The 27,944-nt window shown below is 42.7% G+C and overlaps 2 protein-coding genes across 3 annotated transcripts in view; one reads left to right on the top strand and one right to left on the bottom strand.

Moving 5' to 3' along the window:
- Positions 1-5,024: 5,024 nt before the first annotated feature.
- On the bottom strand, positions 5,025-8,345 carry RPL6 (ribosomal protein L6). The gene is made up of 6 exons (XM_052795934.1): positions 8,040-8,345; positions 7,849-7,947; positions 7,224-7,367; positions 6,311-6,359; positions 5,715-5,899; positions 5,025-5,220 (listed from the first exon to the last, which is right to left on the bottom strand). The coding sequence occupies exons 1-6, from the start codon at positions 8,304-8,306 to the stop codon at positions 5,068-5,070; spliced, it is 897 nt and encodes a 298-aa protein (XP_052651894.1). The 5' UTR covers positions 8,307-8,345; the 3' UTR covers positions 5,025-5,067.
- A 783-nt stretch (positions 8,346-9,128) lies between these two features.
- The window catches only part of PTPN11 (protein tyrosine phosphatase non-receptor type 11), a 31,585-nt gene continuing 12,769 nt past the window's right edge, over positions 9,129-27,944 (top strand). Inside the window, exons 1-9 of one of the 2 annotated variants that reach the window (XM_052795933.1) lie at positions 9,129-9,272; positions 14,445-14,567; positions 15,733-15,927; positions 17,091-17,283; positions 18,520-18,636; positions 19,157-19,270; positions 24,331-24,427; positions 25,039-25,118; positions 25,242-25,400. In XM_052795933.1, the coding sequence (XP_052651893.1) occupies positions 15,839-15,927; positions 17,091-17,283; positions 18,520-18,636; positions 19,157-19,270; positions 24,331-24,427; positions 25,039-25,118; positions 25,242-25,400 (849 nt within the window). In that variant the 5' untranslated portion in view covers positions 9,129-9,272; positions 14,445-14,567; positions 15,733-15,838. Of the gene's footprint in view, positions 9,273-9,503; positions 9,706-14,444; positions 14,568-15,732; positions 15,928-17,090; positions 17,284-18,519; positions 18,637-19,156; positions 19,271-24,330; positions 24,428-25,038; positions 25,119-25,241; positions 25,401-27,944 lie in introns of those variants that run through there. The other variant, XM_052795932.1, reaches the window with a different exon arrangement.

Genomic DNA, 27,944 nt, shown 5'->3' with positions numbered 1-27,944 from the left:
AGGGGAAAAAAACAGGATAAAATGGGCCACAAAAGGCAGTCAGCTGACAAAAATGTTTTATGACTTTTCATCTGTGAGGTCAAAACTGGTCTGATCTAAAAACCAACCGATCCAACAACAAACAAACTATGAAAAAGCAACTAAACAAGTAAGAAATTTCATGGTTGCTTATTGGCAAGCATATTAAATTCCATGTATAACCATCACAGACCAACCCTCTTGCATGACTCAGTGCAAGATTTGACTACAGCCAGTGGGACTGGCTTGCTTTGTTCAATTAGTGGCTTCCTGAACAATGAGGAAAAAAAAATAGCGAGAACTATTATGAATAAGATCCTTATAAAAATATGGATTTAATTGCTTTAATTGCTTAAACAATGAATTGTCAAGTGCTTAGTGCAGACTGTAATGCAGGAGAACTGGAGAAATCAAATTAACAGGTAAATAGTTCCCCTTTTCCTTATCCTCACATTCCCACACAAGTCACTAGGAACTTCAGATGCTGTCTCCAAACCAGAATAGGAGCAGGAGCTCTTAATCCTATACCACATATGATTATGTGACCTGCTACTTCAGGACAATAATGACAGAAGAAATCGTAGTGGAGTTTACATGACTCTTCTGTGTAGTTCTAGATCTCTTAGACTAAGCTGTCTATGTGTCCGTCTTGTGACAGAGCTGATAAAATCGTAGGAGCCACTGATATTTGTAGATTGGCATGCTTCTTAATCCCCTAAACAGCACAGGAAAATGGTGTGATCTCTTATCCTAATGGAACTTTAAGAGACCTCAGTAACATAGCCTCCACAGTGAACCAGGGACAGGGCAGAACTCTGCTGTCCAGTTTCAAACTGGTAATTGCTCACCTGGAGTTTTAAGCGCTTGTTAGAGAACTGTAAAAAACAGTTTTGATCTTAAAAACCAGTTGTTTTTCATAAAGAGAGACCAGGAAGCCCTCGTCACTGAAAGACAAGAAACAAAATCTACTGCAAGAAGAATATACAGAGAATCTGGAACAAATTCTGTTAGTAAAATCCATTTGGATGGGGTTTCTAATGCTTGAATCATTTAAAATGAGATGGGAATCAGCATTTGGAGAAGAGTGGAAAGAGTTATCTAGCATTTGCTAGAGGCAGGCTGCCTAGGCCAGCTCTTTTCTATGAATGGTTTCTCAGCTGATCTTGCCTACATTTTCTGTCAGGCTAAAGCAGAGCTTCTTCCCAGTGGTGAAGACAAAGAAACTGTCCCCAAATTCTATTCATTCTTTATTGAGCTTGTGGGGAGATCCAGAATGACTTTTTGCAGAAGTGGGGCTGGGTATACCAGTGGCAACAGTTCTGTGAACTACAAGGAGAGGAAGGGCAGGGATCCGGTGGAAATATGCTGGTGGAGAAAGGTTCAGCTATCCCTGCATGACAAGGCACATCCTATAGGTATTCTATAGCATAGGTGAACTGAGCAGCTGATCACTGGACCTCTGGGCATTTGGGATATTTTCCTCAACACCTGGCCAAAATAGTACGTGTGGTAGTCCTGTAAAAGCACTTTCACATTCCGGCCATAGCGTCTTGCTCTTAATTAAAGTTAAAACCAAGTATGTTGCACCTGAAATGCCAAAGGTAACATTCTCCACAAACTGGCACTGGAAAATACTTTGTCTTGCAAATAAGCCTCAGTTTCTCTTAAGGCTCTGAGTCTCAGAAGCAAAGCTAGTGTCTGCCTCCCTGACACTGCCTGCCAACATGGCAGCTGGGACATAGCCTCTCTGGGCTGGACTGAATCCACCAGGTCATTTCACAGAGGCAGCTAATAGGTAAAAATAGGTGCCTGTAGATGATAAGGCATTGCATCTTACTACCAATTCCCTGAGAAAGCCAACATCCCTCTATCTTTCCTCTCAAAAGGATGCTTTATTATAATTACACATCACTTTATTAGGCAGCTGAAGCAAAGAACATATTTGATGCTAATGAAGTGCTGCTGTGGTTGAGTCTGTCACTATTTTTGGACCTGCACATCTCCAGCACTTTTGATTGGGTGACTGGGGCTTTGGATGTCTCTAGCTTCTTCTGTGGGGGATGCTCAGTGAAAAGCAATGACTCATCTAGCCAGGACTGCAGAACTGTTTACATGCTCAGAATGAGAAAAGCTGCAGGACAGCGAGAACACACACAAAAGCTCTTTATGTGGTGGAAGTATTTTTCAGGTAGTGGTCAGTATTATCTAGATTGAAAAATCATTCTGAATATTCACTTTGTTTCTGTGTTGGTCATCTGCACAGTCCTTGTTTTTCCTCATTTCCATCCCCCGCCCCAGAGCATTTCAGAAAAAGCCAGATTTCACAGAACTCAAGGAAAATATTTCAAAGGTTAAGAGAGACAAATCACAGCTGTCCACCGGCTGCCTCTCCCTATGAAAGGCGAGGGTTTTGCCATCTCCATTTTCTGCAGCAAAGCCTGAGGAGCTGCTCGGCACTGTGAAGGATCATTTGCTGTTAAAATTTTACTTAACAGCTAGCGCCCCCAGAAGCAGGCCTGCTCCCACGCCCCTTTGTGCCAAGACCAACATTCATCTGGTCCCACAGTGACTCAGTTCAAGGATCTAAACCAGCATGAAAATATTCATTCCTCCCTCTCTCTCCCCACCTTGCAGGGCTGTGTTACTGGTCACCACCTAGTCAGACAAGTGACAGGACTGGGGCAAGGGAGGCAACGGCAGCACCTGAGACCATTTCTCCATACCAGGACCTATGAAGACAACTGAACTGTATTACCAAATCACCTCCTGACAGCATACTGGGAGACAAAAGCCTCTCCATTCAGTAAACAAGGTTAATGGTTCCAAGTATCATTTCAGGTCTTCTGATACACAAATGAGCAACACGTCAGAGTAATCAATAATTATAGAAAATACCATTGTACCTAAAGGCCTAGTTATTCCTAGACTAGGCCATAGGGCTATTTTGTAACTACAACTTCCCCATTCCCAGAGGGAAAGGGAATGACTGAAGCACTAGTACCTCTTAAGTGTTCTCTCAGACCACAACCATGTGACTGAATCTCAGCTTGCAGACTTTGCGATTATCACATGTTGCTATGAACTATATTGATCAAGAGGTCTACTTGCTCTTTTTGGACTTTTCCCATTTAAATGTTCCCATGTATAATTTTTCCTTTAAGTGAGCTTTCTAAGCATATTGGGTTAAGATCTTTCTTTGGTAGTATCAGTAAACTTATCTTAGTACTAGCAGTGAGATGCGTGCAACACATTTTTATCTTTTTAGAGCTGATTTATGTAAACAGGCCAGTCCCATCACTGCAGTAAAATCTCACATCAACTTCAGAAACCTGACTATACCCATTAACCACCAAACCACATACAACAGAAGACGTAACTCATCACCGACGTAGTTCCAATGATACTGAAACATAAAGAACATCTTCCTGGAGCACTAGAGTGCAGAAGGTATCATGGAGCAACATGAGACACACACCCCACCAGGAGTTCTGCATTTGGACGAAGCTTGTTCACTGGCTCCCTCTGCTGAACCACACTAATATTTAACATGTTAATTATCAAGAGGAAGATGGTGGAAGAGTAATGAGTGCTATATACTTCCATCCTTTAACACCAGCCAGCATCAGCTATAAAGATGACCATAGTCCCTCAGTGTGCGAATCCACCGAGCCAGGTATTCCGAGTTTTTTCACGGGCTCTGGAGCATTTGAAGCCCAATTCCTCCTTCCCCATGAATGTGACATGCTGCAGGCTTCTGCCTCTGCAAGGGTCGCTTTATTCCATCGCCTTTTCCTGAAGCTTGTATGAATTTGATGAAATCTCTACTCCCTATCAAGTTTGACCCCTTTGGCTACTTTCAGCTAAGAATTAATAGGAAGACAGATGGTGCTGTTATATAAGCCTCGTTTCCTGCCCAAGTCTGGCCAAGAAGAGCTCAAATGTGCCAGATTTGTTAATACGTACATCCTCAGTTTTTTTAAGAGCAGAGCTATTACTACCCAAGCATCCTCTTCCAGATATCTGGTAACTGACCTCAACAGATAAAAGAAACCAGACAGGACTAACTTTCTCAACTCACTTTCTGCTAGTTTTTGAGATAAGAAAAATTGTTGAGCCTCTGGAAGTCTCCCAGGATAGAAAAATACTTGCCTTTCACAGAAACAGCTTCTGCTTTAACTCATTTGTGAGCCTACAGAATTAAGAATCATGCTTTTGCTTTTCGATCTAAGCAGGTATTCTTCCTGACTAAAAGCATTACATCCCACATGGATAAACAAGGAACAGGAAAAAAATATAGCATTTGGGAAGGGACATAATTCCAAATTTTGTTATAGTTCCAGGGATGATTAAGTTACCCTGCAGAACTCTGGAGTATTCCAGTGTTTCCACTTCAAAATGCAAGACACAGCTCCTGAAATGCCTCTAAAAAGTTGCTATATTTGCTGAGGTTTATGTGGTGATTGAGGGATCAAAGCTGTTTGTCAGAAAAACCATCTCAACAAAGCTGTACACAAGCTTTAAAATGCTAATGAGTTATGTAGCAGTGGTTTGTTGCTAGGACCTGGCTCTTCACAAAAGATACCTGAAGCACTGCTTTCAGCACAGTAAGGGTGCAGAGAAATATGTCAGCACAGACATTGGGCTGGATTTTATTCTGCAGCATGTCCTGATCGGTAGTCAATCCAGTATTTATATCCACTATTCCCAAAAGACAATCTGTTGTTTTTTTGTTTGGTGTCCCCATCCCCCCCAACTCATTCATAGTTAAGAAAGCTGAATTCCTGTTTATACTAGTTAAAAAAACCCCAACAACCACAAACCTGAAACAAACCAATCAAAACCCCTACACCCCAAACCTTATACACTCAAAATTCTAGTCATCTAACATACACATAGGCCCTCAGAATTCCACGCCACAAGCAGTTTTCCTATTAGTTAAATAACACTCATTGCAAGATTTGTGCAACACGTGCCAGTATGGATTGCAATGAAGACACCAGAAATCCTTGCTTTTTTCCCTTCGAATTTAATATGGTGTTTTCAGAACAGTTAGAACACCAATTTGTGAGGATAGACCCCATTTGAGAGACAGAATGTAGAACGCAGGTACCCACGGAGCTGAGGCACCTTCTTGATTCGTGCAAGGATCTGTGAATCCACTGCCTTCTGGTCTGACTTGCGTTGCTCTGTTATCTCGTATTTCTAGAAAGTACAAAGAATAATGTTAAAATCCCGCAGAGTGACTTCAGACTCTTCTGTGGAGATGAGAAAATTCAGGGCAAACCCTGGGTTCTGGCATTTTCAAGAAATCTTTTCTCCATTTGTTCTAAATATGGGAAGGGTGGTAGGAGACCGGAGGTGGCAGAGAGAACTGAAGCCACTGTTTGCCTTATGTTGCAGGTATCAGAGCCAGCAGCACGCTGTTGGCAGTATCAAAACAGTAAAGGTGTTTCTCGGTCAAAAAAAGACCTTTAACTGGAATAATCATTGCTGCTGTTCTGCTAAGGTAGAAGCAGAAAAGAATCCCCAAATTTAAAAGGGGGTTCTCTCAATGCTGCTGTATTGACTCATTTTAATGGTGTTACCTCACTTTATTGAGGACCACTTAAAATTCAATTGTCCATTTGTGTCATGGTATTTCCCCCTTTCCGGCCTGGATTTGGCATATAGAAAGAATGAACAATCATGTTCCTTACTTCTTTTTCAGTGTCAAAGATCTCGCCTTCCTGATGCTTGGGCTTACGCAGCCTCTTCTTCTTAAAGTACGCATCAGTGAGATGCTTGGGAATTTTCACTCCAGAGATGTCAACCTTTGTAGATGTAGCAATAACAAATTTCTGATGGGCCCTACGCAGAGGGACACGATTGATAACCAAGGGTCCTAAAGGCAGACGCAAGACAGAAGAGGGAACAAGGTTAGCTTTCCTGGCAACAACCACTGCTTTTAAGTGGAATTTTTGTAATGTATGAGATGACGAGTTTCTGCAGAGATGCCTGCAGTTAAAATCTGAACAATCAACAAGCCCTTCCCCACAGCCTCTAGAAAAGCCAAAAAATGCTTCCTGATCTCTTCCAGGTAGTCAGATATTGAAGCTTAATTATCTCCCCTCCTCCTCCCTGGAAAGTCACAAAACGTGATTCCACATAGTTACATGAACTCAGGATGCACCAAACCATCTGCATGCAGATCTGTAGCGCTACTGACCCCAAAGACGAACTTGAACTTAAAAACCCCCAAATCCACAACCCTCCCCCAAAACAAAAAATATCATCACACGTATAAGTTTTTTACCTGTAACAAGCAAAAGGCCAGTGGCAAGCTGCTTCAAGAAGATGACACGCTGAAAAGAGATGAGATGTGACATCAGTCCTCAGGTCCCAGCACTCTGAAATACTGCAACCCAATGGGGACCATGCCCGCACGCAGCCTGTGTTACCGGTATAAGCATTGACAAAGCATTCAGGCACAGGCGCAACTTGAAGTAACTGCCACACAAGCCAAGCTACCAACAGTTCTCAGAGTACAGCTTTACCAGTTACCTCATCTACGACAGATCATGACTCTCCACATGCTTCATCATTCAAGGCTGAGCAGAGCCAATTAGTATGTTTTTTTAATTTTTGTCTGTTTTACAGGACGGTGAGACAGCCATCCTGTCACCCAAATCCTTTGTACAAGTTAAAGGCAGGAACTAGATAAAAACCAGAAGAGCACCACAACATATCACCTGGTCAGAGCCATCCCCCAGTTGCATTTTATTCTTTGTGGTCAAGTTTTCCTTCTCTGAACAGCATTCTTTTAAGTAATGTGACATCAAAGCCAAAGAATTCAATAAAATAAAGGCTGTCAGTTAAGACCTGTTAGTAAACATCATTAAGATGAAGAACACATCTTAATATAACACTTTTCCTTCTGCATTGCAGCAAGACTCCCTTAATTTTGTCTAAGCAACTGGACTAGCCTGTTTTCTTCCAGCTCTATAGAAGAATTAGTTTAAAGACTGTTTCCCCTAAAGGCAGGATGAGAGAAAGCATCTAGACAGAATTCACAGAAAAGCAGATGCGCAGATTTGCATCTTGTGGCTGATCAATGTCCCGTGAAATCAGCTGGTAAATTCAGGATACCTCTGCTCAGTCAAAATGGTTTCAGCACAGAAATGCTGCAAAGCCCTTGTGAGAGTCAAGAGGAAGAAGTTCCCCATTACCTTGCCTCTGTGACGACCGGTCAGAAGGATCAGAACAGTTCCTGGAGTAATAGAGGCCCGCAGCCTCCTCTTGTGCTGGCAAAAGGGCTTTTTGCCGTGACTCAAAAGCTTGCGAGGAACATCTTCAGTGGGGTAGTACCTGGGCTAGAAAAAGAGGAGCAAAAATGTTGTACCACCCTGTATTCCACAGGACAGAAAGCTTTCACAAACAGTTTAGATTCTTCCTTTTGTAAGAGATACTATTTCCCTAAAGATGACCCTTCTGAAAGATTTTTTTTGTGCTGCAACCAGCACTTCAGGAACACACCGAGTATTTTCTGTACCATCATGCAACAGCGAAAGCTGAGACCAGCTCTGTATTTCTGCACATGCTTCCGATCCAGCACAGCAACGCAAATGGCAGAGGAGAACCCACTCCTGCCTACTAATCGTTCTCTAAATTACTGGTATCTCCCCCAAGAACGACAATCACTGGGTCCATATCTCAAGGAGATAACTGCCAACAGTTCTATGAAGCATGGCTCAGGCTGAGGCTGCTACGTTGCGCCAGCCAAGAGGCGCATCATCTAGTCAAAAGTTACACATAACGGCCTTGAACCGTGAGTGTCCCAGTTCTTTTTCTTACCATTTTGCGGATTTTAACCACACGGTTGCCTCCATTCTTGTCTCCACCCACTGGCTTGGTAATGGTTGCGCGTGGCTTTTCCTTCTTTTTCTTTTCTATCTGTAGGCAAAGAAAAGGGGAAACATATGACATTTCAAACTGAAGTCACCATGAAAAGCATGATTATTTGAATGCAGCAGTTGTGGTCCTACCTTTGTTTCTGGAGCAGTGTACTTGCGCTTGTACAGTGCTTTTCTGGCATACATGGCTGACCGGGAATATCTCCCGATACCCCGGGCCAGGACAGGGTTACGGCTGGCATGATGCTTCTTAATCTTCTTTTTCTTCTCACCTACTTCCTTCTGGCTTGCCTTCTGCTCAGCTGGCTTCTTCTCAGCCGTCTTTTTCTTGCCCGGCTTTTTCTCACCAGCTGCCTTCTCGCCTGGCTTTTTCTCACTAGCCGCCTTCTCGCCCGCCATCTGTGGCTCCAAATAAAAAAGAAACAATGACTTATTACAGGACATGCAGAGGAGCGTCTAAGTTTAAAACAACCAGAACTTGATCCTTTACGCCATCCTAACAGTTGTCAGCCACCTCTTACAGACTCTGCAAAAGCCGTTCTGTTTGCTGCACTCCCATCACTCACACAAAACGCTTCTCCACGCTAGTTCCAACAGCTTCAAGTCCACCGAACGCATCCAAGCCCTCCTCACTAGGAAGCCCAAGAAAACGCAAACATCTGCCGAGGCCGCGGTCGCCCCTCTGTCCCCGTGGGTGGTCACAGCCACCCCCTGCTCGGGACTCACCCCCCGCTGGAGCTGCCGGGCCCCGCCACACCGCGGGGCCACACCAGCCTTCCCCGGGCTACCGCTACCTCCAGCTCCGGCCCCAGCCGAGTCCGCCTCCCGGGGAGGCTCCGGCCCGGCCGGTCACGGCCCAGCCCGGCCTCCCCAGCCCGCCGCGGCCTGGTCTCTCCGGAGACGGCTACACCTCCTGCTCCGCCCACCATATTGGCCCCCGGGCCTCATCACCGTCTCCCCGAGGGCGCCGGGCCAGGCCCGTGAGCCCAGTGCAGCCACCCAAGGGCAGATGGCGACGGATAACACCCGCCGGGTCCCGGCCCTGCCCGCCGCCGCTCCACCATTCCTACCTTCCGGGGAGGGAAAGGGACCTACATCCGGGTACAAGTCGCCTAAAGAGATGGTGGCGTCTGACGTCACCGCGCCGCCCGCAGAGCACGCTGGGACTTGTAGTCCGGGCGAGTCCCACACGGCCCGGGGCACTCCCGGGTCACCCTGCGAGGGGGACGGCGGGAGGGCAGACCGGACACCTGCATCGCGGCTCTGAGGGGGGCTGTGTCGTGACCAGCGGCTCCGGGAGCGGGGCTTGCGCTCCTGCCGCTGCCTGACCCTCCCTCCCTCCCTCCAGCTCGGGGCACGGCCGAGGTAAGACTCCGCGCCGGCCCGGTCCGGCCCGGCTCGGCTCGGCTTCGCGGGACGAGGCTCCGCTACTCCCGTGGCGGGTTCCACCGGGGCCCGCTCCCGGGGAGGCGGGGGGCCTGCAGCCCCCGCCCCGCCGTCGTGCCCGCCCTGACAGACCGCCGCCCCCGCCGGCCGCCCGCGCGCTCCCTTCGGAGGCGGGGGCGGGGCGGCGTCGCAGACCGATGACGCAGAGGACGGGTGACGCAGGGCGGGCCGCGCCGCGCTCCGTGCGCCTCTGGGGCCTGAGGCGGCCGTTGTTCACGTTCCCTTCAGGGCGCCCGTAGGCCGCGGCCCGCGCCGGGGGGGGGGGCCCCCCCATGTGAGAGGCGGCCGTCGAGGGGGGCGGCTGGGCGCACCGCGACCCGCCAGTGCCACGGGAGAAAATGACATCGCGGAGGTGAGGCGGGAGCGAGCGGCGCCGAGCCCGGCGGGGGAGGAGGGGGGGACGGACGGACGGACGGATGGGCGGGCAGGCAGGCAGGCAGGGGGTCGCCCGCCCCCGCGGCCCTGAGCGCCCGCTCCTGGGGGGTCGCTGGGCCGGGCTTCCTCCCCGCGGCCGTCCTGGCCGGGCAGGGCCTCCCCCGCCCCGTGCCTGCGGCGCAGGGGCAGCCCACGTCCGCCCCCCCCCCCCCCCCGCCGCCTGCAGCCGCGTCCCGGCCCCTCTCCCGCCCGTTCCCGGGGCGGCATGTCCCCCTTCCCGCCGTCGTGGGCTGCGGCCGCCGCCTCGGCTCGACTCGGGGCCTGGCTCGCTCTGCTCCCCGCGCCTCGCCTCCCTTTCCCCGGCGAGCGGACCCTCACCCAGCCGGCCGCGGCATGGCGCGGGGACGCTCTCCCCGGCGTGGCTGGGGGGGCTCGGTGCGGCTCCGGGGCCGGCTGGCCTCGGGTCCGTCGACCGCCGTGCAGAGGCCAGAGCTGCCACGGTAACGTTGGCTTCGGGGGGCGTGGGGGTGTGTTTCGTTGGGTCTCCGCGCTGACTGCTTGTGCGTTTGAACCCGAACCGAGAGACGAATTTTATTTGTGTGGCAACCCACTCAGTCCAGTATCCAAGGCCTGGGAGGGTCGTGTTGCTCTCGGTAGTCCAGCACTAGTGACGACGTTACTGAAACTAAAACGTGAGCCAGCTTTAAAAAGAGTGTTAGTAAGCTGACCTGATCTGGGCTCTTGGTTTATTAGCAGCATTCGGTCTAATTTCAAAATCTTGAGGTGTTGCAAAATCAGGATGATAAACAGTTGAGTCTGTTTCTTTGTTGTAGCTTCTCACTGTCCTTACCGTATTTTGATGTTTGTCGAGTGTTAGCAGTCCTTTTTGGGCTGTGAGGTTAAGGTAAATGTTAGACTTGAGAGGAATTACTGTCATAAAAAGGAAAAAGATGTTTATATTCTTACTTGATATACCTATTCTGAAATTTGATATATCTCTGAGTAATATCTATTAAAGTATAACTTCTTCAACATTGGATTGTCCTCTTTCTTGTTCTGCTTAAGATGGTTGAAGCCAGATTGGTTGGTTTTCAGTCCTGACCATTTATAGTTGAATTTGGATTTGGGGTCTTCTGAAGCATGCGGATGGTCTCTAGATGTCACACATCGGAACAAATATACAAGCTACCTTTTCGAAACACTTGCGAACTTCCTCATTGTCAGGAGTAATCCTCTTATTCTGCTCAGAACTTTAAATTGTAACTTGTGAGAGAGACTGAAAAAAAGATGAGAAATATAAACCGATGAGCCTATAGATAGGAGTAATTAAACTACCAGTCACCGCCTCCCTGAACGCTATGGTGTGACAGCTGAGACTCAGAACTGTTTTAATCTCTCCTGCTCTTGAAAAGGTGATTAGAAAAGCCCAATCACAGCATGGAAAAATGTATTGATTTTTTCTTTTCTCTCTTCAGTTTGGTGAGAGACAAATATGCTGGCAATGTATGACTTACAAAACGCAGATCCTGCTGATCTTTTCTGGATTGTGTTAATAGAAAAAAAAAAAAAAGAGAGAATTGCAGCAAGGCTGTATTTCCTACCATGTATTATTTTTCATCAAAAGGTTTCTTGCTTAGCTGATATACCCTTAGTTTTGTAAACGAGACCCCAGCTATTTCAGTGGTTACTTTTCTGCTGACATTTTCATCTTGCTGTAAACTAATAAGGGCCTTGGAGTGGTATGCTGCTAAACCCCCCCAAATCAGAATTGCTTTATGGAGTATTCCATGCATAGTGAAGACAGCTAGGTTAATTAAGAGTGTGGGTTTACGTGTGTGTGTCTGTTACTTTCTTGATTGTATTTATTGGCTGTGATGTCCTTTGCTTGGGATAGCCTCTGCACCTGCTCATAATAGAGGTTGAAGAAGGAAAGTAGAAAAAAATTCTAAGATGCATTCCATCCCTATAAAAGGAAGTGTAAGAGAAAGTCCTCTGTAGGGCTTATGTTACTGGTATCTGTGTCTGCAGTCCCCTCTGCTCTCTCCTCCAGTTTTGGAAGGGATGTAGCCACCAAGGTTCAAAAGCACACATGTGATGGCAGTACTTCAAATGAAGCGATCTTGATCACCGGTCCGGAACCATTTAACAGAGATCATGAACACCCCCATTTTTCTATTTGGGGTGGCTGACAAATGTATCTTCCTACACAAAGCCAAAAATACAAAGATGAGAGAGCAGGAGTACAAGTTGCCATTAGAATAAAAGTTACATAAAGTGCAATAAACTCCATTGGCCTCCCAGATGTAGCTTTTCTTTTGCTACACTTACTTGCTTTTTGCCATCTCCAGTAGGAGTGTATATGTGGGGGTGAGATTTTTGTTTTTAAACAACCTATCATCTTTTTAACCTCCCCTTTAAGCGCAAGTTATTTGTAGTCCCTTCTGTTCATTAAATTATTATTTTTCTGTCATTTCACATCTTTTTAACAACTCGTGTATAATAACTTCCAGATGCATTAGGGTTTAGGGTAAGATACAGAAGATATTCTATTAATTCAAGTTTATGGAATGTCAGCATATGATCAATCTGTAGGGCTGATTCCAATAATTTCTCCTTTGTATGTTTATACGTTTTTGGATATAAAGTCAAAAACTTGCAAAGGTGTCTCTTGAATCCTGTGCGTATTTAAAAAGCTTATAAACTGTTCAAAATGTTGCTGTACTTTTTTTTGTTTGCTTTTTGTTTTCTCCTAGTGGAAGTAAAATTTTGGGGGTGGAAGTGTGGTAAATAAACTATCGGCTTCTGCAGACCAACCTGTCATATTCTGAAATATATTATTTAATGCTCAGTTCATTCTAGGTACCAATGCTTGTGCAGTTTCTTTTGTGAGACTGCATCAAAACAGAACTTTTCTTGACCTTTGAGTAGACATTAGATAAATGTAGCGTTATTTATTAATTCATTCCCTTTTGCTGTAATAACTTGGAAGTTTTTTTTAGGTTTTTTTTTTCATGACCCATGCTGCATAGGTTTGATTTTTTTTTTTTTCTTGTTCTTCAGTACAAGGTATTATAGTATTCACTAGATTTTCTTGGTGCAAGCAGAATATCTTTAACTAGAAAAAAAGCAAGATTAACAAGAAGAATCATTTACTTCTGAAATGGAATTGGTACATAAGTAATCCTAATTCCCATTCGAGTGACTTGCTAGAGGTTTGGGTATTCTAGGGTCTCTAAAACTCTCCAGAATGTTTCCATGAGAATCTGTTTCTGGAGAGAATAGGCTGGATAAAGCCTTGGTAGGAATATTGTCAGCTTTTCAGTACAGAAGGAATTTCTGAAACAATTGAAGTAATAACCCTAAATTTAGACATGCACTTGCATATTTTGCTGTTCTAGCAATTTAGCATGAAATGTTGACTGTATCGGGAGTGATCAGAAATGCTACTTAATTTTTTTTTAGATATAGCACTCATATCTGTAATGAGATTGGTTGCAGAGTCTTTTGCCTTAATGTTTTGCTTTACTTGGGAGAAACTAAGGACCTTGTCTACAAAGAGGAGTAGCCTGTGTTCTTTCTGCAGGTATGGATGTGCATTTTCACTTGTGCCCTGCATAGTGTCTGATTTATGGCAACTCTGAAAAACAAAGGTGATCTTTTAATTGCCAAATACAAGTCTGACAAAGCCACTAAAACAGTTCTTACTTGCTGTGTTCACATCTCTGTCCCTGGGCTGTGTGGTGGTTTGTTGTTTGGTTTGGTTTTTTTTTTTTTTAAGTGTGTCTTCTAAAATTGTGCCTCATTAAAAACTCCTTTCATCCAGAGCACACAGGTGTAGTTTAGCACTGCAAGAGTGCAGTAAAAATCCTCAATTATAGATAAGAGAAAATGCAGATGTGTTAACTGAATGGCTAAGAATAAGTCTCTCAAAAGTTAATGCAATAGGTGGGGACACTGGGCTTCTTGGATATAGACCATATACAGCTCTCCTTTGGCAGGGCACTATATTAGTCATTCAGAAAGCTGTTTGTGGGTGGTGAACATCAATATGAGATTCCTCGGTGTTTGTATTTAAGTGGGATATATTCGGACCAGAGAAATTGCCATGGTAGTTAGAAGACAGAGCATTGCTCTTGTGCCTGGCAGTGGTCAGCACCACATTCTTTTGAGGAAGGTGGAAGACGACTGGGCAACTGAATAGGTTGTCCACAAGTGAAGTTCCTTCCTGACCCCGTCAGCTGGTGGTCAGCCTGTGCCCTAAAGCATGAGGTTTTGTTAAATTTTTAACCTTTAAAATGTTGTCAAGTGTCACTTGGATGTTTTGTTTTATTTTTAAGTACTTTTCCTGATTGTGTTTCAGTTTCTTTATGTGCTGTCTTCCAGGATTAAGGAAAATGCATGACTTGTGGTCTCTGTTTGTATCGTATACTTTTCTTTGATATCGTTTTAATCTGAGCAGTCTGAATATGTATAGATACACCCCTTTCACTTACAAAGCGTCTCTTACCAATATGTAAAATTGCAATGTAATATGAAATGGACAATTTATACTTTCTGCTAAGATATAGATTCTTATTTATGTAGGAACAAAATTGAGTACTTCCTGGTTTTGAAGCTGTTGAATTTTTCTGTTTAGTCTTGTCGTGTAAGTTAACTCTGAAGACTAGAAGATCTTCTATTTATTTATTAACACTCTTTATTTTTAACTTCTTATAGATGGTTTCATCCAAATATTACTGGGGTGGAGGCAGAAAACCTGCTGTTAACAAGAGGAGTGGATGGCAGTTTTTTGGCACGGCCTAGCAAAAGTAACCCAGGAGACTTTACGCTCTCTGTTAGGTAAGTTTAAATGTTTTTTAGTCTTTCTCCCCAGATTGTTAGGGGTCTTCATTTGATGCTGTTCTATGGGGAAAGAGTTGTAAATGAACTACTTGTAAGAGATGAAAGAATGCATCAATCACTTTTTAGTCTGTTCACTTTTTTCCTCTTTTTTTTTTTCCCTCCTGTTTTCTGTGAAGAGGTTCTCAAATACATTTGCCCAGCTTGAGGAAACTATAGGTTGGAGGGTGGTGAATTCTGATTCTGCAGAAAGACAGAAAAATTTAAGGGGAGGCAGAAGTAGCTTCATAATAGCATTACTTTTAGCCCTTTAAAAATCTATTTGATAACCATCTGAAAGTAGCAGAGATTATATGAATTACTGATCAAGCATGTGCAAGGAAATGCTATCCAGACTCTCTTGTTACAGGAAAAGTCAGCAAGTTTTTAAGGGCAACTGTGGTGCTATTTCAGCTTCCAAAACAGGCCTTTTGTAACACTTGTCCCCTGGCACTGTGTGTGTAAGTGGTAGGGATGGGGAAAGGATGGCAAGAGGAAGTAGATAAAGGAAAAGGGAAAAGTGTGGTTGGTGATAAGAATAATGCAGCTTGGATACCTTTGAGATAATGGGCCTTGCTGAACAGAAGGGAGGTCTTTCAGAGAGCTGTTCTTCATTAATACTGGAGACTGTGGGAGCAAATGACTTACATCAGGCAAAGGCAACTGTTTACTGAAGGACAAATCTTAGCAGTTAGTGTGAAATTCTAGGGAAAGGAGCAAACAAGCTCTGATGGGTGTCTTGAGAATGCTGTATTCTTCTCACCTCTCCACGCATTCTGCTTGTGTGTGCAATTCTTGGGGGTCTGAGGGATTTCTGTTGGAGATCGTGAGGCTGCAGAGCTTATGGTGGCTTCGAGGATCCCTTTGTTACGGAATTAAGGGTTTTTTTCTCCTATTCTTCCTGACTGTTGGACAGCCACTTCCCCTTCTTGCAAGCCACTAAAATGCGGCTGAAGCACACTTCAGAGGTGCGCTAGCTTAGCTATTCTGCAATATTTCAGTTGGAAAGTGATGCAAATGTAAGTATGGATTTCTCTAACTAAGACAACAGAACACTAAATATAAAAATGATTGATTGGAAATCAGCTGACTTGTGTGGGTTTTTTTCCTTTGTTTCAAATATTAGACGGACTGGAGCTGTCACCCACATCAAGATCCAGAACACAGGAGACTACTATGACCTCTATGGAGGAGAGAAGTTTGCTACATTGGCTGAGTTAGTCCAGTATTATATGGAACATCATGGACAGCTCAAGGAAAAGAATGGAGATGTTATAGAGTTGAAATATCCACTGAACTGTGCTGATCCTACATCTGAAAGGTCAGAGAAATGGTGGTGAAAACCTCAGTGTCCATGCACTTCTTAATAAATGCATGTGTTTATCCCTGTTAACACTATAGTCAGCTTCCATTTGATGAAAGGGTGGCCACTGTCTTGTACTAAAAGTGGTCCCACTGATTTCAGTGAGGTTACTTGCAAAGTAGGCTAATAAACATGACTAAATGTAAAGCAGTCTAAGCCTCAGAACCTATTTTCTTCAGCATTCTTCCTGGTGTGATACAATACTAAAAAAGAGGGCATAGTTCCCTTTATTTTTACTGTTGCATTATGGAAGTTCTCCCGAAGCTTCCTGAAGCTGTTTTTACTGCAAGGAATTCCCAGGTATATTTCTGGGCATAACTTCATAAGATTTTTCCAGTAGTGGGCATAAGTGTAAGAAGGTGAATGACATGCAAATCCACAAATTGATCAAACGCATGTGTTGAGGAGCGTGGCTAATAAGGAGAATCTGAGACTTGAGACTTGATGTATACTGGGGAAGTATGCGTATGTCAGAAATAAACCTCTGTGGCCAGTAGATGCCAGTTTATTCCTAGAAGTGAAAAAACAAGGAAAAATATTGAAACAAGTTCTCTCAGTCCTCAGAATGGCTTGTATTTAACAGTAGTGGGGAGGATTATTGCCTTTTTGGCTATGTTTCTTGAAGAAATGAGGTTGATGTGATTATCCTGTCCAGTTCCTAATGTGGTGGAAGGGTAAGATCTCAAAGATGCTAAGTTCCCACAGGTTTATCAGGAAAGTGCATCCTCACACTGCAACATTTTCCTCAGTCAAAACATTTATTCTTCTTTTATTTCCTTTGTAAGCTCATGTTTACTGGACACCTGGGAATCCATTTGGATTGTTGTAAAGGATTCAAATCAAAGCTTCATTTGAAGCTTGCATGAAATGCAAATTTCAGTGCTTATGGAAGTGCTGGCTTTGAAGTGTTTCTGTAATCACTTGTGTGTATGTATGTGTACACTTCCAAGGCTTATTTTGTTTTTATTTTTATAAACTGTGAGGCTTTCTGTAGACCTGGACACTGTTGTTCAGTGTATAATTTAGTATAAGCGTTTTATTATAAATATTTAGAACAAGCAGATTCAGCCACGGCTGGCATGACAAGTAGGGTACCTGTCTATATCTTACTTTATTTAAAGGTGGTTTCATGGGCATCTCTCCGGAAGAGAAGCTGAAAAACTGTTAACAGAAAAAGGAAAACATGGAAGCTTTCTTGTGCGTGAGAGTCAGAGCCACCCTGGGGACTTTGTTCTTTCTGTCCGGACAGGAGATGATAAAGGAGAGAGTAACGATGGGAAATCTAAAGTGACACATGTCATGATTCACTGCCAGGTATGATGAAGCATGAACTTCTTTAACAGCACTACTTCCATGGACAGTGGGTTTATTCTAACAGGAGGGCCATCTTGCACTGCACTACAGAGAGCTGAATAAATTTCCCCTTTCCCTATGGTACTGTATGTACTATGTATCCTCTGTTTGATCAAATTGACTAATTTGATAGCATCAAAATTCTATTAGGGTTTTATTTTTTTTGACTGCTTGCCTGACTGAATCATGTCATACTATACTATGCTGTCAAGTACCTTCTAATAGATTTGCTTTTGATTGCATCAGAAGTCTGTCTCAAATCCTCTACTGATGGAGCCTTTCATGTTCCTGAATCTTCTTAAGCGAGTTGCAGTCTCCTGGATGAATTATATAAGAATATAAGTAATTGGACAAATAGAGATCTATCAGAATATATCTGTTTCTCTGTCAGTTTATAAAGTTACACCTGATAGATGATGAACATTCTGTGAAAATTTTGAGTACTGAATCCAAGGAATGCTTTTAAATCTAAAGCTTGAATTTAATATAGTGTAGTTCTTCACTGAAGTATTATTCACTGATAGTCTTTTGATATTTTCATATATAAAAAGTATATATAAAATCACAGATTTTGTCATTATCTTTTTCTTCTGTTATCCTAAAAGACAGTGCAACAACTTAATTGTTTAAAAACAACTAAAATGCAATAACAGAAATAGTTTGGAGGTAGAAATGGCCTACCAAGACTGTAAAAGCTAAACTACCAATTTTTTTTTTTTTCTTCAAGAAAGCCTCTTTGATTTACAGTTAACTACTATTAGCATTTATGACATTGAGGAAATTAACTCAGCATTGCTTCCTTAAAATAGGGATGGCGCCAGTCAATACCAGCCTTTCAGGACCCAATGATACTCTTTCAGGAATGTGAATTGATTTCCAAAGCTATCTCCTGGATTCTAATCATGTAGCTCAGGTAGCCTGCTTGAGCTGACTGAACCTCAGTTCAGAAGGAATCAGCTCTCCTGAAAAGGCAGATAAAATGATTTTCAGTTAGATGACAAAAAGGATAATGTCCTCCACAGTGTGTGTGTTTCTTTTTATTAAGGTTCTACCATCCCTTAGCAGAAGGATTTTTACTAGATTCTTCTATATATGGTTTTAAAGAGAATTTCTCATATGTTGCATAGCCTAAAGATGATGTTAGTGTAGCATCATTGTATGAAGTGCGTTTATTTTGATGAGCATCTGTCTTTCAAGGATCTAAAATATGATGTTGGTGGAGGGGAGAAATTTGACTCTCTGACAGATCTAGTGGAACATTACAAGAAGAACCCTATGGTAGAAACTTTGGGCACAGTATTGCAACTCAAGCAGGTGAGTGAATGGAGAAGACACCACTAAGCTTTGTTAACTTCAGCATATATTGTTGAAGTGCAGGCTTTTCCATGTGTTTTGAGACATAATTTTTTTTCTTTTCTAATGCAAAAATGAAGAATTAAACTTCATGAAACTGGATGATGAAATCAGTCATTTAAATGGGAACAATTTTTTATATGCCTGTGAAGGATAGACTCTTGTGTCTCTGATGCATGCAGAACTTCTCTCGGTTTCATCGTGGTCCATAGGGACTGCAGGACTAGTCCAGAAATGAGACAACTTAATGTATTGAAGAACAACTGTGAGACCTTACCTAAAAGCAATTGTTCCCTGCCCCCTTCCTCTTTACCCTCACTGCCTTTCATTGTATGAATTGTAAAGTTTTGAAGTCCAAATAGATGCCTGGATCCTAGAATTGCCAGTATAAAATACACTTAGTGTGGGTGATTTGTGTTGTAACTGTCTTCTCACAGTTGTCATTTGTTATACCTTTGTTTAACATCTGTATCTTTCTTAGCCTCTGAATACTACCCGTATTAATGCTGCAGAGATTGAAAGCAGAGTGCGAGAGCTAAGCAAGCTAGCAGAGACTACAGATAAAGTCAAGCAGGGCTTCTGGGAAGAATTTGAGGTACTTCATTACATTCCAAGTGTTATGGTATTAAATCTCTACACTACTAAAAAGTTAGGTTTGTTACTCCCTTCCTGACATTTTCTCATCTCCCCTTCTGTCGCTTCAGATCCCTGTTCTTGCTCCCATCTCCTGTGTCAGGTACAGCATGTGTTAAAATTTCACGAGTTCCACTCTTGTGTCTGCTAGTAAAATGATTGAAATATTTGTCTTTTTTCCTGATTCTGAGACCTAATTATGTTCTTCAATGCTATTCATTCAGTACCTAGCACAATACCTCCTGAATATCCTCCCCATCATGAGGGAGCCTTATGTACAACTGTATCTGGCCCACCAGGACAATTAATTGTTTTCATTCCTGTGTTCCTTTTCTTCATGTGGACAGGAAGAGGTCTGTAGACTGGATTAACGTTTCTGGAGGCAAAGGACTAATTCCTAGCCTACATTACTCTTGGTGACTGAAGGAAACTTCAGTGTGCTTTCTCAGTCAATATATGCTCTTGCCCTTGAGTTTGTGGCTTTTTGATAGCCATTTTTGGGGGATTTTAAAACTATTGTGAAGTGGTAGTGGTAGCAAGCTATGAGATGAAGCAGCACTGATTGTATGTATTCCTTGGACTCCTGGAGATTTATTTTTGTTTTGTTTGGGTATTTCATTTCTGCCTGCGGCCAGAATTCCATATCCCTCCCAGAAAGTAGTATTGCCTTTCCTTCTGTCTTATCTGTGCTCCTCTTGTGTGTGTAATTTAGCTGCGCTGGCCCAGCTGTCCCCTTCTTTGAAGTCCTGATGATTTCAGGGAGCTGCTTATGTTTGAAAGAAAATACAGCTGAAACTGTTAATTTCTCAAGTAGAGCAAATTGTGAGTGTTAACTAACACATTCCAAACTACTTGAGCCTAGCCTGGGTCCTAACCCTTCTATGACAACCGGAGTCACTTAACAGCTGCATGCACGTGATGGTCATAGCCAAAAGCTTAGAAGTGTCTTAAATATAATGGACTGGTTTATACACCCCCCCGCCCCAAGAAAACCACAGTGGAGTCCAGAACTTCACCAGCAGATGGCAACAGGAAACTGCGAAGTCCTGATCTTTGACAGAGAGGCTGGTTTTGGCTTTGTAATGCTATTTTGAGAAACTTCTTGGATAGTGACAGATTTGCAAAGCAAGCATTCTTGAAGAAACTCTTTTTTGATCAGACATATTCATTAGCTGAATGTAGTCTGCTGTGACATTATTGTCAGGAGGAGAAAAATAAATCCATGAAAAGCAAAAAACTCTCACCAAAGAGGTAACGCATTTCACTACAAATGTGGATGGAATATAAGAAGGTGAGGTCATGGCAGTGGGGTAATCATAAAATGAGGATTAAGCTTTCTCCTCTTCCCCTGTGCCCAGTGTGGTGGTGGTGGGGGAGGGGCAGTCCTTGACCCAGGACTGCTGAATGGTCAGAATCCTACCTGGAGGGGGAAGCAAGCCAGCAGAGGCTACCCTGGCTGTTGCTGAGGACTTGGGACTCTGTTTTACCCTAATAGTAGAGTGGTGGATCCCCTGGGGAGCAGTTCTCATCTATTGCTTGTGAACCTCACCTGGAGGTAAAATGGCCTCAACCTTTGAATTGCTTCTCCTGCAGAGTTCGACACAGGAACTTTGATGTGGGGCCTGAAGGGTAAAGAAGATTAGCCACACCTGCTCTAATGGCTAAAATTTGCATATGAGAATTAACTGCTTTTTCTAAAGACTGATTAGTGGTGTGCTTTATCATATCATGATACAGTCATGTAGATTGTGCCTGTGATCACTGTGTGGTTTAGCCTGAACATACATTTGCAAGTTAGCCAAGAAAAGGCTGTCTGTTGGCTTTTCTGGAGACTCTAGGCATACCTTATTCTTATTCAGAGGGCATAAAAAGGAAGAAGTGTGCCCTGTTGGCTTGCCCTTCTTGTAATTGGTGCCTTCTTGTAATACTAGAAGACATGTGAATTAAAGTTTTGTTTTGTTGGGTTTTTTTCTTGAGGGAAGCATTCTTGTGCAATGCATTTAGGAATGGATTGTTGATTTGTCAAAATATGACTGGACTATTACTTGATGCTTATGACTTCTTTTCTGACCTCTGGTCTTTGTTGAATAAATTAGTCTTGTAACGGATTTATCAGTTGGTCCTTAGAAGTAAATTGTTTTCTTGTCTTGTGACTTTCCTGAAGAAAAGTATTTGCTAGCAAGCTAGAAGTCTTACAGAAAAAGTAAATGTAAGAAATGAAGGATTTTACCTGTGAGACATTCCACTTTCCCCTTCACTGCTGTTAGTGAGGTCAGCACAAAACCTTACTTTTTTCCCCACTGTGTTTTTAGAAATGAAGCAATCTCATAGCAGTTTTAGTGTCATGCTTTTTCATTCACCTCAGGTAAGCTATAGCTGTCAACCTTGGTGGCAGGAGGCAGGGGGGCAAACTCCAGGTTGTCCAAGGCTCTCTGCCTGAGCTGTTTATGATTTGGCAGTCCAGATGGTAGTTATAAATTACTTGTCTTCAGGCATATTTAAGAATGTACCTCTTGTCCTGTGAACCACTAGACAGAAATGTTGACAGTCCTTGTAATGTTGTTGCTTCTGAAAAATGGCTGTTTGGTGAGCTTAATGCTTGGCTGTTGTAGTGACATTGAAGACTATGTTTCAGATTTATTGTTGCATTGTGTACATCTCTTAATGGGCTTGTTAAAAGTCACTGGTGCTCATGGATCTCTCCTCAGGGAAGCTCAAAGCAATAATAATTAACTGTGTGAAGTGAAGATGTGTTTGAAGCTCTGGTTTCCACACCTGCTAGCAAAGTTTAGCCTTTGCTTCTTTTGCTTGGCATTTCACTTGGCTGAGACTCAAAAGTGTTAATAGCATGTAAAGGTGCTCTGTGGTAATGGCACTTTAAAGACTCAGTGTGGCAAGAGATGAGCTTACTGCAAAGTGCTGTTTCACCCATTGCTAGCAGTAGCAAGTAATGCTTTATGGGGATATGTTTTCTGTCTTTGCTTCATGAGCATGAAACCTCACAGCTCGCATGTATTGCTTTTGTTCTTTGGTTTCCCTGTCTTTAGGATGAGCCTAATTGTCCAAGGTCACTAAGTGAGGCCGTAACAATAAGATAGACTGAAATAGAAGTGAGCCAATGTGCCTGACATGCCCAAGCTTTAAAGTAAAAGCAATCTCTGCAAGAGCATTAAGGGTGGTAATAACAAGGGCAGCAGCTTTCAAAGCCTGAGTCTTCCTTTTAGTCAGGCCAGTACTGCTTTGGGGATTAAAACTTGGAACAAAGACATCAAGATTCTGGTCCCTCCAGCTTCATTGCAAGTAGGGAGACTTGCTGCTAAGCAGCATGGCTGTGAAGCATGGAATTGCTGTTGTCCCTGTCATATTAACTGTGAACCAGGTACTGAGAAATTAGCTCCTTGCCAACAGGAGAAATCACCATGCAGATTTATTGTTTCTACACTAGGATGATTTATGGATAACTCTGTAGTTACCTAATGCCCCCCTTCCTCCACCAACAGGGTAATATGAGAAAGTCTGAGCAAAATTTTTTACTGGTTTAGTGAAATGGCCTTGCGTTGGTAAAAGAGAATCATTGGAGCACTTAAAAAGTGGTATGTGGCTGTGGTGTTGGGTTGTACATTGGCATTGTACTTGTCTCATCCATACCTCTGGAAATACTGTAGCATTCATAGAATCATAGAATGGTAGAATGGTTTGGGTTGGAAGGGACCTTAAAGATCATCTAGTTCCAACGCCCCTTGCATGGGCAGGGACACCTTCCACTAGACCAGGTTGCTCAAAGCCCCATCCGACCTGGCCTTGAACACTTCCAGGGATGGGGCATCCATAACTTCTCTGGTCAACCTGTTCCAGTGCCTCACCACCCTCACAGTGAATAACTTATTCTTTACATCTAATCTAAATCTACCCTCTTTCAGTTTAAAGCCATTACCCCTTGTCCTATCAGTACATGCCCTTGTAAAAAGTCTCTCTCTGGCTTTCTCGTAGGCCCCCTGTAGGTACTGGGACTTCCATGTACCAACTTCCCCTGTGGACTTTGTTTTGGGGGAGTAGACAAGAATATCTACCTAATATTCTGCCTCTGACTGCTGAAGGACTTTTCACTGTGCTTGATATTTAAATACAGCTGCTTGTGTTGATATGCTTTGTTGGGTTTTCTGTATGCTCCTTCCTCCTCTTTGGCTGTCTAGAGTTCATCTGGCTGCAGCTTGCAAAGATCCGCTCTTGTGGCATTGCTGTTGCACAGCCTTTGTATTCTCAGGGACTTGTTTTGGGGGCTTGCTAGCAGTGTTACTACAGCCTTGCTGTAGCTGAAGGAGAGGAAGAAGGCTGGTAAGGCCTAGAGGAATCCAGTACAGCTCAGGTACAGAAGCACTGGATCACAAAGTGCCTTACTCCTTTGCAGGCTGGCAATGTTTTGAATGCATTAGTTACTAATCTTTATCGGTACTAAAGCTAATGCCAGTTCAGTGGAAATTTTTTAACTCCTTACGTGCCTGATGCAGCAAAAAGAAGTGCAATAGTACTCCTAACTTTTATGCTTGGCGAGAAAGACCTAGTGATAAATATGTTTATTTGGACCTGCTCTGTAGAATGCTGCTTGCGTTGTTTGGTTTATTTAGCGTGCCTTTTACGATGGCAAGATTTCCACAGGCAAAATTTTGTTGTGGTCCTTTGTAACCAGTTACACCTAAAACTTGGGTCTGCTTGGTCAGAACAGTATCATGAGGACTTGCTGGTTATAGTTTGGTTTACAGAAGCTTTGAATTCATAGGTGTTTCTAATTATTAGGTGGAAAACAGCTTGCCTTGTCACTCATGCTCCTGTGTTTCTTACATATCTTGGAAGCAATGCTGTACTAAGTCTGAATGGAGAAATTCAGTACCTCTCTCTCTTTCTCTGACTCTCAGGCATTATAATCAAGTATCATCATTTTTGTGAGAAAGGATTGCTATAACGATGGTGAAACAGTTCATACTGCTTTTATTAAAACCAGTTATTTGTGCTGTTTTCATTTAGACTTTACAGCAGCAAGAATGCAAACTCCTCTATAGCCGTAAAGAAGGCCAGCGTCAAGAAAACAAAAACAAAAATAGATACAAAAACATTTTACCCTGTAAGTATTGATTTCTTTCATTATAGCGTAAGCCTGCTACTTTTCTATGTTTTTTTTTAGCTCATAAATACAGGGTTAATTAAGTACCACTGTGCTTTTTCTTCTCTTTAGTGATAATTTCCCCTCTTATGTTGTCAGTATTAGCCCATGCAATTTCCAATTTGTGTTCAAACATTTGCACTTTGTAGATACCGATATTTCGATTCCCAAATGTTTTTATCTTCGGCTTTCATTTAAAAACATCACATCCCTAAACTGTTATTCAGTAAACTGGAATGCTTAAACGTAAGAGGATTAATTGTGGTACAAAACTGCATGGTGCAAATCCAGCAGCCGTTTGCCTTGACTTAGTGCTTGAGTGTCCATGTGTTCATGAGTTACTAGGGGTCATGAACACTTACTTTGATCTAGCTTGTTATGAATTGGCCACTTGTTTTAAGAAACAGCAAAAGAGGAAAGGTTGAATATTCTAGCCACTAATTTACTCAGTTTGATAACCTAATAGCTTCTGGTAGCAGTAAGAAATGTACCTGTCTGTGGGATATTTAAAAATAGCTGTGTGTTCACAACTGTAGGATGCAAGTGCTTAACATTCATATATATTCTTCCAGTTGATCATACCAGAGTTGTTCTACATGATGGTGATCCAAATGAACCTGTTTCAGACTATATCAATGCTAATATTATTATGGTAAGTATACTCATACCTACAGGAGCCTTGTTGGCACAGCCCATGTCTACTCTTTAACATACTCACCTAAATCCAAGTTAGTCTTGTAATCATTTGTCACCATTTGTTAAATTTTTTCTCTAGCCTGAGTTTGAAACCAAGTGCAACAACTCAAAGCCAAAAAAAAGCTACATCGCTACTCAAGGTTGCCTACAGAATACAGTGAATGATTTTTGGAGGATGGTGTTCCAGGAGAATTCTCGAGTTATTGTTATGACAACAAAAGAAGTTGAAAGAGGAAAGGTAAAAACAGACTCTCAAACTGGCTTGGGAAAGGTCATGACATTTGAATGCAAGTAAGGACTAAACTGACTTGGTTATATTGATTTATATGCTGAAATCTGGTGTGCCACCAGTCTTTGGAGACCTGGAGTGCTGAGTGTCCTTTTTTATTGGTGCTGGTGGGAATTGAGGGTATGCTCCTATCGTATCATCAGGCCTCCCTTTTTTAAGTGTTGACTGATTAAATTTTAACTACTGAATGTAAATCTGTGTATTTTAACATTATTCAGCGAATGAGGCACTGGAATATGAGATGAAGCCAGACAGGCATTCTGTGTACTTGAAGGGGTAAACTCTCTGTTCCTGTAACAAAAGTATTGCCATTTATTTTAGCTTACCAAGCCTGTATAGACTTTAGTAGAAAAGCAGAATTGTGGGACTTTATTATTATAAGAATGAATGTAGATGATACTGCTTCTTGCCTAAAAACTACAATATGATGTGAAAGTTGTTGCCCCAGATTCATCTTATTCAAGTGACATTTACTAGACTACTAGAATGCTATTCTCTCTTCTGACTTTACTTTCTGTGCTTGAATTTGATAACATTCTTATTACCTGCTGAGCTAGTGATTACGGCTGAAACTGTACCTCATTAGGAATCCCCCAGCCAGGTGTGTTTTAGCACTTTAGGAATAAAAGTCAGGTTCTTTACCTTTGACTGCCCTGTTCTGCATGAACACAGCTGCCTGTTCAGCCTCGGTAATCTGCAAACACCTTGTGAACTGCTCTGGCAGTATTTAATGCTCTGAAAGAGGAAATTTTCCTGCAAGGGTGTATCCCAAGAACCTCCATTTTACCTTTTTAAGTACAGAGATCTTGTCTTACTGTCTTCTGGTGAATCTGAGGCTATTACTTTGTTTCTGGGTTCTAATGACATATGGCAGGAAAGAATAGGAAATAGTTGAATACTGATATTCTGGCAATGGTCACATACCGCTTCCTGTGTATAGTGTAGCTTTATCTTTGGAATGTGTTGCTTCTGTTCAATTTCGCATGCACTCTCTTGTTTCTCTGCTTTTTCCACATACCATTGTCCACTTTTTCAATAATCCAATGATCTCTTTCTGAATGGAGAGCTGTTATCTTGTTAGAAGAGCGTCACTTTTGAAAAAAATTGAATTGAAAGTATAGCTAATGTTTTTCTATGGATGACTGATAATTGCAGGGGTTCCTTACCACTGCCACAGAAAAAGAGGCTTTGTGTATATGTACTGAAGACAAATAGCAGTAGATTTTATGGGCTTCTCTTACTAATCTAGGTATCAAAACTGCCATTGGTGATGTTTGCAGAAACCATTAGACTCTGTCTTGCAGACTTTTTTAGGCTTTGTAAACTTCTGCCCATCCATCAGCCTTATAAAGGGGCATGATTTGTGTTTTCTTCCTGAGAATGCACTGAGGGAGGGAGAAGCTACCCCTTTGCAGTGACCTTCCTCTTAGGTCATTTTCTTGGAAGAGGACAAATAAATTATGGGGTTGTTTTGGAAGAGTTGACTTGAATACTTTTTTTTTTTTTTTTTTTTTTGTAACCTACTGAATGGCTTGTGCTCCTCTGCAATTCCTCCATGATTCATTACAAATTTTGCTAAGCCTGTTTTCTGTGCTCTAGCTGTATAAAACATTTTAATGTCCGATTACTTAATCACTGCTGCACGCATTGATTTTTTTTTCTTTATTCTTTTTTTTTTTTCCTTGATGCCTATTTCACTTATTCAAGAATTGCAAATAACAGTCCTGATATAAAATAAAAGCTTTTTTATTGTCCTGGTTTCAGCTGGGATAGAGTTAATTGTCTTCCTAGTAGCTGGTACAGTGCTATGTTTTGAGTTCAGTATGTGAAGAATGTTGATAACACTGATGTTTTCAGTTGGTGCTCAGTAGTGTTTAGTCTAAAGTCAAGGATTTTTCAGCTTCTCATTCCCAGCCAGCGAGAAAGCTGGAGGGGCACAAGAAGTTGGCACAGGACACAGCCAGGGCACCTGACCCAAACTGGCCAACGGTGTATTCCATACCATGGGACGTCCCATCTAGTATAGGAACTGGGGGGAGTGGGGACGGGGGGAATCGCCGCTCGGGGACTAACTAGGTGTCGATCGGCGGGTGGTGAGCAATTGCACTGTGCACCATTTGTACATTCTAATCCTTTTATTATTGCTGTTGTCATTTTATTAGCGTTATCATTATTATTAATAGTTTCTTCTTTTCTGTTCTATTAAACCGTTCTTATCTCAACCCACGAGTTTTACTTCTCTTCCCGATTTTCTCCCCCATCCCACTGAGGGGGGGGGGGAGTGAGTGAGTGGCTGCGTGGTGCTTAGTTGCTGGCTGGGGTTAAACCACGACATTTATCTCAGGCCAAGATGCTTTCAGATCTGCAGAAAGGAGAGAAACCTCTGCATCAGAGATGACTTCAAGAGCACATTGCCTAAGGAAGTGAGGAGCTATGAAACGTCTCAGATCTGCATAGCGTTCTGAATATGCTTTAGAATGCACTGTAGAAGCA

This window comes from Harpia harpyja, chromosome 9, assembly GCF_026419915.1.
Source record: "Harpia harpyja isolate bHarHar1 chromosome 9, bHarHar1 primary haplotype, whole genome shotgun sequence".
Taxonomy (NCBI): domain Eukaryota; kingdom Metazoa; phylum Chordata; class Aves; order Accipitriformes; family Accipitridae; genus Harpia; species Harpia harpyja.
Note: the sequence above shows the minus strand (reverse complement) of the source record. Positions and strands in the feature narration are given on the sequence as shown.